Source organism: Mus caroli, chromosome 1 (genome assembly GCF_900094665.2).
Source record: "Mus caroli chromosome 1, CAROLI_EIJ_v1.1, whole genome shotgun sequence".
Taxonomy (NCBI): domain Eukaryota; kingdom Metazoa; phylum Chordata; class Mammalia; order Rodentia; family Muridae; genus Mus; species Mus caroli.
Window position 1 is genome coordinate 48,818,216 of NC_034570.1, and position 14,150 is coordinate 48,832,365.

Consider the following 14,150-nt stretch of genomic DNA (forward strand, 5'->3'; position numbering starts at 1 on the left):
GAAGGGCTCAGGCAGGCACCGCTGAGGTTTGCTACAGAATAGTACCTATCACACACGTATCTCAGTGCTAGTGGAAAAAAGGACAGCAGCACCTGGAAGAGTCGTTTGCTGAGACAGGGGGCATCACTAGCTCCACAGGTGCTTTGGGAGCACAGCTAAGGCAGTGGGAACTCCAGGCTTCCTATAACATGGCCTTGGGACTGCAAATCCCATGGCCTCTATTGTCTAGACAGGGAGATAGTCTGGCTCATTTGCAGGGCTACTCTTTTCAGATGCTGGCTGCTGACTGGTGTTTCGACTCCATCAGCAATTGACAGCCCTAGTCCATAGTACCTGCTCCAGAGTGGCCTACCTTGGTTAGAGCCACAGAGTTCAACTAGAGTCAGCCTGGTCTCATAAGCCCCAAAGTCCTACCATCAGCAGGGATCAGGAATGGACTTCTCTAAATGGACCTTTGTGTGAGACAGGACATGCTGTCCCCTGCTGGCAGTTCAGTGACCTTAGATTGTATCAGCTATTGATATCATGATCAATATTTAATAATACTGAGCACTTTCCTGTTGGTGTCATCCAAGGGAAAACTGAGACCCAGGGAGATAAAATTACTGGCCAGGGTCTCACAGGCAATTCATGGTAGGAACAGAGTCCAAAAAATAATAATAATAATAATAATAATAATAAAACTATTCAATCTCTGGAAAGGTTGGGTGGAAAGGTAGCTTGGTAATCTTTAAAAATGATTTTGCACTTAGTTCACCAACACAGAGGAGGATGCTTAAAAGCAGAGGTGTCATGAGGACCCATTCCTGGGTACAGGAGCCCCAAGACTTCCTTCCTGCTATGCAAAACCATCTCTCTCTGGCAGTTACCACACCCATCCTCAAGACCTAGTGCTGGACCACAGAACTCACCAGCCCTCTAAGCTGCAGCCTCTGGTTACAACTTGGCTTAACTATCAACCTCCTCTGTCAGTGTCAGTACCCTAGGAAGCTTGGCTGCAGCTGAAGCATACTGCCTGGTGGTAATTGCTTCAGGAAGAAGCCAGACCATCAGTGTAGCATGAAGCGCAAGAGCATCACTGCCTACCTAGCCCCGCCCCGCACAAACCCACAAAGTCCACTTCCTGTCTGTCCCTATCTGATCCTTTCCTCTGTCTCTTTTTCTTCTGTCTCCTCTTTTTCCTCATCTTCATTTTAAATTTTTGAAACTTAGTCTCAGTTAGCCCATGCTAGCCTTAAACTTATGTAGCCGAGGCTGGCCTTGAACTCCTGATCCTCTTTCCTTATATTCTCAAAGACTGAAACTATAGATGTTCACAACCACACTTACTTCGTTCATTTTTTTAAAAAGTCTTTCTCCTCCTAGCGTTCTTCCCCTCCCTCATTTCTCTTTCTTTGTTCTGTTTTTGCTGCTGTTGCTGTTTTGCTCTGGTCTTCATTTTTTCTATTACCTTGCTACATTTTGCCCTAAAATCCTACTGGTAAAACAAGTATGTTTTAAATTAAAACACACATATGTATCCAATTATGTTTGGCCTACATCCTCTTTTAAGCAATGTCCTGTCACTCTAAGAGAAAAAAAAAAAAAAACATCCGTTCTATCCTCCACCTGATATTGTTAAACAATTTTCATCAGAAACTTCCATAGGTTGAAATTTGGGGTTTTCTGTTGTTGTTTTGTAATGATTTCCTCTAACCACACACCCCCATAGGACTAAGGATTGAGCCCCAGTCCTCATGAATGCCAGTCGTGCATTCTAGCACTGAGCCCCCGCCCTCACTCCTGCCCCAGCCCACGCTTATGGTTTCCTTTTACCCCAGTAAATACCCATGCAAGGCCTGTAACTCTACACCTACGTTTTAAGGCATTCTGTCATGATACCACTTTTCACGATGGCTTCTTTATGACGGCTGTTCTAACAAACAGTTTTGCTTTTACACACTTCCTCAAAAAGTCAGTTTTACACTGTGAAGAGGAAGTAGCATTCTTGCCTTTTTCAAAGGCCTTTTTGACAGCTTAAAACAAGAACGTCTGCAAACTCCAATCTTTTCCATACTTGCTTATCCTAGTGGATCTGTAAGCTCTATAAGTTAAATAAACTAAGCCAATTGCCAAGACAAAATCAGAACAAAAGAAAACACTTTTTTAAAATTGTAGGACCCAATATGTAGGGTAGTCAATAAAGAGATTTCATATAAAAACCAAATATCTGTGTACCACAATTTTTAAAATTAGAAAGAAATAAAACAAGATTAAGGTTGTAAATTTAAAACAAAAAAAAATCACTAAAACCTATTCTGAGAGAGCTGGAGTGGACTCTAAAATACTTACCTGCTTAATTTGACAATGAGGATTTTAGGCACTTTGGATTCAGGGACTGTTTACTGAGCAGCAACAAACATTCACTTGAGGTACTCGAACATTTCTTGCTGAACTGTCAAAGGTCCCCCCATTATGCATGTATTACTGTACCCACTTTACAGTCAAGGAAAGTTGTGTCATAGAAAGACTAAGAGAGAAGTTAAGAGCAAGGCTGTATGTACAGCTCAGATTTCCATACATCAACTCCAGTGTTCTCCCATACAGTTGTTACGAACACTGTTAAAACAAGATGCCATAAAGTGTATATGTAAAAGTTCAGTACTTGGTAAGTTGATAGAAGACCTTTTTTTACTAAAGAGCAGAAAATGGTCCCTAACATTAGCAACTAAATGCTGTCTGCCCTCATCTCAGCATCTCAAGAAATAAGTGTCTAGAAGCACCACAGTGCCTAAAATCTCCATTGCTGTGACAGCACTGTCTACTAAAACTGCAGGCGGCCACTTCCTGGCCTTTGACCTTTGATATCCTTGAATCCTGTCTCCATTAAGAAGGCTATCGAATGTGTAGAAATAAATGGCAGTAGTTTGATGTGCCTAAAGCCTAAAACCATTGGAAACAAGAACCAGTTCCACTCACTGTGAGGACACAGGTGTCAGTTACACTGATCTTTGAGCTTCTCCATGCTCTATAAAGCCCTGCAATTTAAACAAAAGCCCACTTTAAAGGTTACTTTAAACAAGGTAACTTTGGTCTGCTCTAATACCTAAATTCCCTCCCAAATATCCGAACTGAACAATCAAACAGAGACGAGCTGAATCCAAGCCCTCTTACGGACAGCCAGTTCTTGGCTGGGGGTGTAGCCCACTAGTTACCTGCTTCCCTGGCTCAAAGAACTGGATTTGATCCTGGGCACCACAGAAAACAGACAGTGGCACAAGCCTGCAATCCCAGCACTGGAGGTAGAGAGACTCCGAAATTCAAGATCCTCCTCGGTTAGGCAGCACGTTCAAGGTTAGCCTGAGCTACATAAGACCTTGTCAAGAGAAGGGAGTTGCCGTTCCAGGCATGGTATTGTGTGCCTTTGATCCCATCAATCAGGAATCAGAGGCAGGAAGATCTCTGTGAGTTTGAGGCCAGCCTGGGACTACACAGAAAACTCCAGAACAGTCAGGATTACACAGAGACCCTGTCAAAAGAGAGAGATGGAGGAGAAGGGGAGGAGGGAGGAAGAGATAGAAAGGGGAGAAGGGACAGATTCCAATACAGATGCTCAAATGTCACATGAGTTATGAAAGAAACAAAGCTAAGCCAGCAACTCTTGTCCTCACAACTAACTGCCTTAGACCTGCAGTTCATCAAATAGCAAACCCAGCAACCAGCAACAGCTTGTCCTTTGTTTGGGTTTTTTGGGGGGGGAGGGGGGTGAGACAGGGTCTCACTATATAGCACCAGCTGACCTGGCTGACCTGGCACTCACTATGGAGAGCAGGATGGCCCCAAACTCAGAGGTCCATCTGCCTTTATTCCTCAAGCAGTGGGGGTTCAAAGTGAGCCCCACCACACTCTGCCCAGACTGTGACTTTTTGGCAATCAATCAAAGACACTGAGAACTTTTCTGAAGACAAGCTGTCAGGTGAGTGGGAACAGCTTTGGAAGCAAACAGAACAGGAAGAAGGGAGGAGGGTGGAGAAATTGCTTCCAGAAGTACTTAAACTGCTTAAACTGGTAGGTACGCCTTGGCAAATGATAGTTTGTGGCTTTGTTTCTCAGTTTGCCAGAGGACTCTCTTCTTAGAAATAGTTGCAATATCACACCCACACGAACCATCAACTATTCAATCAACATTCAATTTTCACCAATTTATTTTATAAAGATATATTTCTGTTTGTTTAAATCAGGATTCAAGCCTCCCTGGTTGGTTTGGCGAGTGTTAAACCTCTTTAATCTACAAGCCGATGCTTACTTGGCACTTCTTCCTTCTGCAACTGATACTCCCTGTAAAATAGGGTCATCCCTATAGGGGGTTTATAGCCTGTATATTTTAATGTTTTACTTTCAAACAAAATTATCAAGTAAAAAAACAGACCATCTCAGACCTACAACATTATTTCACCCATGTCCTGTGCCACCAAAACCACCAAGTTCTCACTCTAAAGTCCTTGCTATTCTTGTGGACATTTGTCCACAAAACACCGCCAGGAAACGTGCCCCTTTCCACCAAAGCAGGAAGAATCATGATCCCAGAAGACACCAGAAGGTCTCATGTCAACTGTCATATCAATTTACTTGATGGAATGAGGCAGGTACCAATTCCAATGAGCTTTACAAGGTCTCAGACCCACTTTTCAAAGCATCCATGAGAGGACACGAAGTGCTGATCACTAGCGAGACACCTTCTTTATACCAGCCCCTCTCCTGTTTAGTTTAGGCACTGAGCAGTTATCTCCTTGCCTCTATCCTTCCTACCCAACAAGAACTCTGTGCTTCAGTAAACTCATCCTCGTCTAGCCCCTCAGCTGAGAAGTACAGCACAACACTCACCTCCAACTGCTGCCTGAAGCATTTCCTCTCTAAGCATCAGCCGGACCTTCTGTGGCTCCCCAAAGCCCTCCCCAGTGACTATGCCTAGACTCCGGTTGTCCCCAGTTAGCATTCCATATGTAGCCTAAACCTCCAGCTGGCTTGACAGCTGTTTTGATGTCACATATATCCTACCAACATTTGACAAGGGTCTTTAGGATTTATTTTTTTATGTATATGAGTACACTGTAGCTGTACAGATGGTTGTGAGCCATCTTGTGGTTGCTGGGAATTGAATTCAGGACCTCTGCTCGCTCCAGTCCGCTTGCTCCCATCACCCTCCCCCACCCCCTGCTTGCTCTAGCCCAAAGATTTATTATTATAAGTACACTGTAGCTATCTTCAGACATACCAGAGAGGGCATCAAATCTCATTACTGATGGGTGTAAGCCACCATGTGTTGCTGGGGTTTGAATTCAGGACCTTTGGAAGAGCAGTCAGTGTTCTTAACCACTGAAACATCTCTTCAGCCCAATGATGAGGGTCTTCTATGCACAAGGCATGCACATTAATCCTACAACTAGACTCTGAGTACCAATGAAGAGATGGTCTCTTGTGATAGTGCCCCTGCTCCAGGGGCCATAAGGGCAAAAATCATATAGGCTGGGTCAAGCCCATCCCACTGGGACTCCCAGATTCATAAGTCCCAAGTAAATTCCCTAATCTCTGGGTTCTTACATGGACATGCTATTGGGATTAAATCATATAAAGTGTTCCTTCTCATTTCTGGTCTTCTGTACATTTTTAACTGATTCATCATATTTGCTCTTATCCATTATTATACTTTGAAGAAAACATCAAATGGCCTTAGCTTCCACTGTATAGGACCAGAGGCTTTTGAGTGGGGAGAATTGCATGGCCTAAGTTCTACCATCATGATTGCTCTATTGTGAGCAGAGAGCATCGACCAAGGTCAGATGGGGTGAGACCAGTGGAAGATAGCTACAGGTGATAGCTACGCAGGTGATGCAAGTGAAAGGCAGAAGCAAATGCTAAATGGTACTATTATACAATGCGTACTAAAATACCTCAAAACTTAAAAGTTTAAAGGAATGAATGTAGATTTAAAGGAATATGGAAAATCATGTTTTCCTTCCCAGGTTCAAGCTTAGTAACCCATCTTGCTCATCCTGGGCTTCGGGTGTCAATAGCTTTGGTCCCCTGTTTCAGTTACTGGGTGTCTAGCTCCAAGAGAGCTGAATTTCTGCCAGGCATCCCATCTTTACAGCATAGTGTCTGTTGATTTCCAGTCTTTCTTTTTCATCTTCCCTGTATCAGATCCCAAAGCTAGTATCCTCCCCCAACAAGGATCCATCTTCAGAAGAGCCTAGTCATTGATATGTCTGTCATCACCCTGCTAGCTGCAACCAATTCCCATCCAACAGTTGAGAAATAAGACTTGCCAGGCCCAACTGCAACTATAGAATCTAAGAAAAGGGATTCTTCCAGGGAGAACCAAGGGAGTTACCCAAACAGCACCTATGAGAACCACTATGCTGGCCCACTTACAAGAAACTCAGGGTCTGGGAAGAATGCTTCTCTTACCTGAAAGCAATTCAAGAGAATTTGCTAAGAATCACACTAAGAGTAGCCTCGAGGGTTTGTGTCTCTACATCAGGCTCCTAGAGATCCCAGAAGACCTTCTTAGGGAAAGCACCCATGTCCCTTCAGTAGGTCTCAAAAGTATGTTTATCAGGTTGAAAAAACGTTAAAGCAGCTTCCTTACAAGGGAAAGCCAGAAACTGTATAGACAAGAAAAGCCAATGCCAGGGACTGTTTGAAGCCAGTAACTACTAGAGACCCATAATAAGTGGAATCCAAGAATTTATTTCCAATCTGATGCTATCTTTTTAAATCAATCAAAGAAAAACTAAGGCAATTTAATCCAGAAACTTTCAGAGACAAGTCAGAACTCTTACTAAGGTTCCATGTCAGGGCAACACCAGTGTCTCTGCATATCTAATTATTTCTATGAAGAGCTCTGGAAACTTCCTTGGAGCAAAATGGTGTCCCAGTATTAAAGATGCCTGGGGAGTTTCAGAAGGATGCTCAAGGCTTGCTAGGTCATAGAGCCAGAGCCAGTGATTTTCTAGTTCAAAGGGGGGAGGCAAATGAAAGAATTCTGAGACTGGTCTTTACATAACTCAGGTTAGCCTTGAACTCACTGTGTAGTCAAGAATAACTAATGATCAACCTGAATTCCTGATCTTCCTACCTCTGCCTCTTGAGAACTGGGGTTACAGCCATGTGCACCATGCCCATCTAGAAAGCATCCTTTAAACTATGACTATCACAATGTGAAGGTAGATTCCCGAGGCATTCATTCCAATCTTACAGGTTACCAACTCTTCACAAACATGAACTCTGATTAGAAAAACTATCTGCTCTCAACCTCTGAAATCCAGAGACAAGATAGTATACTAATAAAAGAAACAACCTATAAAATAGACTATCTTAGATTATCTATAAACCAAAGCAGGGAAGAAGAAGAATAATCAGTTTCTAGATCACTGACATTGAATGAATAACCTCTTTAGGAACCTGCAACCATTTAACCTTGTTGCCTGGCTAACCAAATAACAGCTCATGTGCAAATGCACACATCATAGCCTCATGCACGGGAGACACTATAAAGCAAACCCCATTATAAGAACTGAGCCACAGAAGGAACAGGGCAGAGCTCAGGACTGCCAAGACATCCAGCCCACATCTTTATTTGACAAAGAGGAACCTAGAACCCACAGATTGAGTCTGACCTCCAAGTGTTGTCTGACACACAATGTACACAATTCCCCTTGACTTAAGTCCACAGCAACAGAGATTAGGTCATCACGCCCTCCCCGATCTTTGACAGTAAGACTCAGAATGCCTCTATCAGTTGCCTTTGCAACCCACCATCACCTGCTCAGAGCCAATGTGTGAAGTAAAAGCCATGATCTAACCCTGGGCTTACACATGGCCAACAGGCTCCAGTGTAGACCTAATTCATATGAGCCAAACCAGTTCGGTGTCACTGTCAAAACTCAGGAGGGCAAACAGAGGCAAGAGGAGTCTACATGTGATTATGTTTACAGACGTATCTGGACGGTCTCTTTCCAGCCAATATTCAATAGCACCCTCATTGTTCTCAAAGGACCCTAGATTATACAAAAGTGACGTCATCATCAAAGTCTATGTAGCTCCCAATCATCGATGATCATTTTAAAATATTTGAGTGCATGAGGAAATCATGAAGGAAAACAGGACAAAATACTGAACCAGTCACCAGGAGTTTTCATATACAAAGAGACTTTCAGAAAATATTATCAATAATCCTTAAAAATAGCACCACTACTGTAAAAGATTCTTTTTAACTACATTTTATTTATTAATTTCTTGAGGGAGGAAATATGCACGTGAGCCACAACATATATGTGGAGGTCAGAAGACAACTTGCAGGAGCCAGTTCTCTCCTCCTACCATGTGGGCCCCAGGGATTGAACTCAGGTCTTCAGGCTTGATAGCAAGTGTCTTACCCAACAGGCAATACTTCCAGCCCCATTGTTTAAGATATTAGCTTCAATATGGAATTTCCTTTGGAGTTTTGGACAAAAGTGTTCTATCATGTTTTCATTGTTTTATTGGGGGGGGGGGGCACATGTGTATGTGCACCATAATGAACACGTGGAGAGCAGAGGAGAGCTCTATGGAGTTGGTTCGCTCCATCATCTGTCTGTACTTGAGTTCCTGGGATCCAACTCAAATCAGCCTTGTGCAACAAGAGACTTTACCTGGGCCATTTCACTGTCTCTCTGAGCATCATATCTGAAAGAACTTTGAAAAGCACAGCATTATCAGATGTCTTGGTTACAGGAATCTATGCAGGGATGGCTAGATAGCTCAGTGGCAAAAAGTGCTTGCCACCAAGCCTAATGACTTAAGTCTGATTTTCTAAACCCCACAGTGAAAAATAGATACCCATAGTTCCCTGACCTCCACATATGCAAAACACAACTCACACACACACACAGAAACAAAAACTAGAAATTCTTGAATGTAAAGAAAATTATACTAAATATAAAAATTTAAAGTAATTTAATATTACATTGTAAATGTATGTTGATAAATTGTATTTATCTTGCTGAAATATAAAGCTTTTTTTAAGATGTCTTGGTCTTCTGTCTTGTATAAGAACTGCGCCTTTTCAAGTTTATGTTTACTCTCTATTTAGAATAACGGAAGTGAAAGCTAAAGTGTTCTTTTAAAAGAGGAGGCTTCATCTATTCAGGGCTGGACTTTCATTTATCCTGAAGCAGATAGTGAGGTATTTAAGAGAAGCACAACTTTACTTAGAAAAGTCATTGGTATGGAAAGCAGGTATCAGCATAATTGAAGATACCGATATTATCACACAGAACATGTAAAATCTGTACCTGGATAAGCAGGACCTTTAAAGGCTGCATATCAAGATGCCACCAGGAGTTATCTCCACTGTTAAAACTCCTCTGCATTTGCTTGTCTGGCTTTCTGGTTTCCTAAGGCAGCCCAACATTAAAGGTGATTACAGGCTCCCATGCCACACATAAATAAATAAATAAATAAATAAATAAATAAATAAATAAATAAGAGAGGAAAGAGTCACCATGCTACCAACACATCATCCACTGGGTGTAGAGGTTAAGGAGGCCCGCAGATACAGAGGCCTCTCAGCAGGTCCTCACTCTGACCGAGGTGGGTCTGACCCCATGTGCGGGGTGGAGTCCATGCTGCCTTGCCCGAGTTTCCCCATAACTAAGAGAAGAGACATGAGCTCTATAACCTGTTGCTGGCTTTTCAGCTATGAAAAGTATAGCCTTGTGAGAGAGCCCCACCCGTGCAATCAAACTGCCATGGGAGGACACTGTGCTCAACTGCTCTCTGGGGGTGTGACCTGCCCAAGTCATTAGCCTCCCTGCTCCTGTTTCCTCTGCTATAAAGTGGGAGTGCCCACCTCCCTGCTAGTGTGACTGTGGGGATTAAGAGAGATGATTCACTGCAAGGACCGAGCACACAAGAAGAGCGACATCACTGTAAGCCACCATGATGCACAGGCATGAAATGCCAGCCATCAAGTACACTCCCCAAACCATGCCATGGGTGATATGTCTTAACCAGAACAGAACCTCCAAGATAAATCTGTCCTTTTTCCGCTCCTGCCGCATACACACTGTTGGGTTGCAATCCAGCACAGAGAGTGTAGCTGAAAATACAGGACAGCTTGATTGTTTAAAAAAAAAAAAAATGTCCAAAGGCCTCACACTGTGGCCAGAAATCCTTTCTGAGCTTCAGGATTTCTATTATCTGGTCACTGCCACAGCTGCCAGACAGTGCCTTTGGCAAGGAGGTGGGTGACTGGAGAGTGAGCTAGCACTTGGCGAAGAGCTACTAAACCATAAGGCCTCCAGGCGGGAAGCTCCAAAGGGGCCAACTGCCAAAGCTGTTTGTCTACCAGACTCTTCGAGAGAAATGGAGCAGCTCTGCTATCGTTAGCAAACTCATATCAGGAGTAGACCATTCAAACGGTAGACAAGGACCCCGAAAACCTGTAACTTTGAAAAGGCAAGTGCCAGACTAACATGGCAGTGCACTAATAATCTCCACATACTTTGCCTCTATTCGTAAGGAATGCACCCTAAAGACTCAACATAAAAGTTCAACTCCAAAGTCCAGTTGCAAAAGGCTGCATGATTATTTATTACAAGCTAAACACATTGCGTTTGCATGTGATGAAACGTTCTTCAGCCTTATGATTAGCTCAGTTCTCCCAAGATGTCAACAAATGTCTTAATGCCCACATATGAGGAAATGGTTATCTTACTATATTAATTGCATAGATTAAATAACAATGTTGCAGAGGGTAACCAACCAATTCCTCCAGTTGCTAGGAATTGTCCCAGCTTTACCATCACATGCTGGGAAACCCCTCAGTCCTGGGGGGGGGGGGAACGGTCCCCGACATACTTCCAGAAAGAAAAACAATAGCAAGAGGACAGACAGACAAATGCAGAAGTGCTAAGTGTCAGGCTTGTTCGGAGCACAAGCTCCCAGTTCCTTTTCACAGTAGAAGACTAAAAACCACAGCAGCCTCTCCCTTCCCCCTGACTTTTTAATTTTCCCAAAACAAGTTAGAAAAAATCATAACCCTTCTCTTGCTGGACTCAGAGGTCAATGCAGAATTGGCTGTCAAAGTGATGACCACAGCCACCCAGCCAGTTCCAGCCTTCAGTGTCAGTAGGACAGAAAAAGTCATTGATGATAACCTCTCACTGCGATTACATCCAAGTTATCAGCAGCCAGAATGTGTCCTCAAACCAAAAATCAAAGAGCTGTGGCCAAAAAAAATCAAGATTCGCCTTCCAAACAGGACATTGAACAGACTAGAGAAGGATGATGGGATGGTCACAGCATCCCTGGGGAGAGAGCAAGCTGATCCACCTCAAACTGAAGCAGGGATTCCATGCAGGTGGCTCCCCACCCACAGTGATGGGGCAAAGCTCTTCTGGGAGGAGTTTAATCCACAGGTTGTTAGCATGAGTAGCTGAGGTTAAAAGCCAACTTCTAAGAAGTAAGATTCAAACAAAAAGTAAGACTATATAAGGCAAGAAGAACACACTTCCTGGACCTAAAGAAACACAGAAACCATCTTTGCTCACCACTGCACCCCACCCCACCCTACCACCACCACACCCCATCTTCCTCTGGCTTTGTCCCAAGACAGACTGGTGGTTTTTAGGTGTTCCTGGATCACAGAACTCCTTGGCTCTTTCTATATGTCAGGAGATGGAGTCAAATGAATGTTTTACCTCTTTCTCCCCGATGGCAAGTGAGGTTTACTAACAAAACAAAGAGGGTGTGTTTAGAAAGATTGCCAGAGACAAACATCTTTGAAACCCTTGCTCTGAGAAGCCGGAGAATAACTTTCTGTGCCCCCAAAGCCCAGTGATACACCCTTCACCAGGGCTGGGGAAAGCCCAGTGATACACTTTTCACCAGGGCTGGGGTATTTTGGGAAGAAGCTCCTTCATGGCCTGCCTCACCACATCTGCTGAAAGGAAGAAGAGATATCTCAGGGCCTCCGGAGCAGCCTAGGAGGTGGACCCCGCCAGCAGACAGCTGAGGATCTTGAGGAAGACCCTTGCTTTTCCCAATCAGCTGTTTTACTTAGAAAATAAGGAATTCAGGATAAATGACTAGCACCTTTCTAAGTAAAATTCTACACCGAATGCTTTCCTATGTATAACATACCAATGCCTACTAGCACCGTGTTTTTCTACTCAACTCTGCAGACTTAGGAATTAACAAAGTAGGGGAATGTGTACCATCATCGTTGACAGGCCTCTGGACACAATACAACATAAGACTTAAAATAAGCAGATGTCTAACAGTTGGCAAAAATTGGGAACAAAGGGTAGAGAAAATCCTAATATCAATTTACAAGCACTTTAAATGCTCAGTAGCCAACGAGGAGGGGCAGGTTCACACAATTAACAGCTGCTCTCCCTGCTAAATTTAACAGAGTTTTTAACTCAGGGACTTCTGAACCAAGGCGGGGAGGGGAAAAAAGTGGGGCTGTAAATACTTAAGGGAAGCAAGCTGAAGTAAATTTAATCTAAAGGGGCAAAACAAACCATTGTGGCTCACTACCGCAAAGGTTGCATTTAAGTTGCAGAATATTCTGGCTGGATTCTAACTAGCAAGACACCACAGATGCAGCCTATTAAGAAGTTGGAGGTGCTTAATAGAGGGGACTGGCCTGTTTGACACCATGTATCAAAGTCAAGATCGCCTCTCTGCTTATCAGCCCCCCCCCCCAAACAATATTCATTTCAGTGTAGATGCATAAACCCGGACGTTTCCCCCATTTTCATGTAAAGAATTGTGAGGTTGGTTTTGTTTTGTTTTGTTTTTCACGCAATTTAGTTGGACTTCCCTTGTGTGTCAATGTCCAGACCTGTAGCAAAGACTGTCAATCGGATTCAATAAATAATCTCATGGCTTCAAGCTGAACTCCGGGGCTGCCCGGTGTGATGTCTTGGTCAGAAAAGCAACAAAGCTGAGGGGCACCAGCGCCTGCGAGCTGAGCCTGGGACCTGACTCCATCTCCTATTCGGAGACCTGGGCCGAGAGCTCTCGTCTCTCTGCACCCCCAATCCCACATCCCACACCCAGCCCCTGGGCAACTAAAGAGGAAGTCGGGGTGCCCTATCCAACCGACGAAGACAGTCTATTGCACGGGAGCGGGGATCCCGGCCAGTCTCTTGCCTGGCGCGGGAGAGGTCCGGGGAAGCGGGGCTGCGAGGCTGCGATCCTCTCTCCCGCCGTCCACCTTCCTCCTCCTGAGCCCGCGGGCAGCCTTGCCCCGAGCACCCCCAAGGCTGACTGCTCCAGAGTGCACGACGCAGTCCGAGGCTCCCGGTGCGGCTGCGACCCGCGTTCCCCGCGTCCGGCGGCCACTCCCGCATCTCGCCGACCCTCTCGGGCCGCGAACGCGCACTTGCGACGGCCCAGGGCGGAGACTGCGCGGGAGCCGAGTCCCGCGGCAGGCCGTGCACGCTCAAAGGCTGCGCGTAAACAGCCCGGGGCGCGCTCCGCTCGCTCGGCGCCCGCCGCGCCCCCTTCTCCGCTCCCCGCGCCCCTACCTGGTCGCAGAGTTTGAGCACTGCCATTCTTCCTTTCCCGCGCGCGCGCACATACAGCTCTCCGCTCCGCAGATGTCAACGCCGGGAGCCCGGGGAAACGGAAGGGACGGCCCGGGAAAGCTCCAGGAGCCAGGCTCGCGAAGGTGACAGCCCCGCCACCGCTCGGCCGCCGCCGCCTGCCTCTCAGAGCCCAGCCCCGGCTCGCGGGAGTCGCAGCCCGGCCCGCCCGCCTTTATACAGGAAGTGCCGGCCGCTGCCAGCCGGGCCGCCACTGACATCACCGCGCGCTGCCTCGCGCCGCCCGGGCCGACGCTGCCTCCTGCCGCCCGCCGCGGCTCCTCGCAGCCCTCGGCCCCGGCGCCCTCCCACACCTGCACCCCGCTCCGCCAGGAGCCAGCCGAAAGGGGAGGGGAGCTGACGCCGACCCTCCCCAGCAATCCCACCCACGCGCACGCCACCGAGGGGCAATCCCTCGCCGACACACCCCAGGGGTCCAGAAAGCTTGCTACTCACAGGCCACCAACTTTCACCCTGCAGACTGCGTCACACCCTCTTTCCCTAAACCTTTTCCCTAATCAGATTGCTCCAGCG

The 14,150-nt window shown here is 45.7% G+C and overlaps 1 protein-coding gene across 2 annotated transcripts in view; it reads right to left on the minus strand.

The window, feature by feature from the left end:
* Ankrd44 (ankyrin repeat domain 44) overlaps window positions 1-13,807 on the minus strand; it is a 286,842-nt gene extending 273,035 nt beyond the window's left edge. For both annotated transcript variants that reach the window (XM_021160936.2, XM_029478049.1), the window contains exon 1: window positions 13,560-13,807. In XM_021160936.2, coding sequence (XP_021016595.1) covers window positions 13,560-13,586 — 27 coding nt within the window. In that variant the 5' untranslated portion in view covers window positions 13,587-13,807. The remainder of the gene's footprint in view (window positions 1-13,559) is intronic.
* Between the last annotated feature and the right edge of the window lie 343 nt (window positions 13,808-14,150).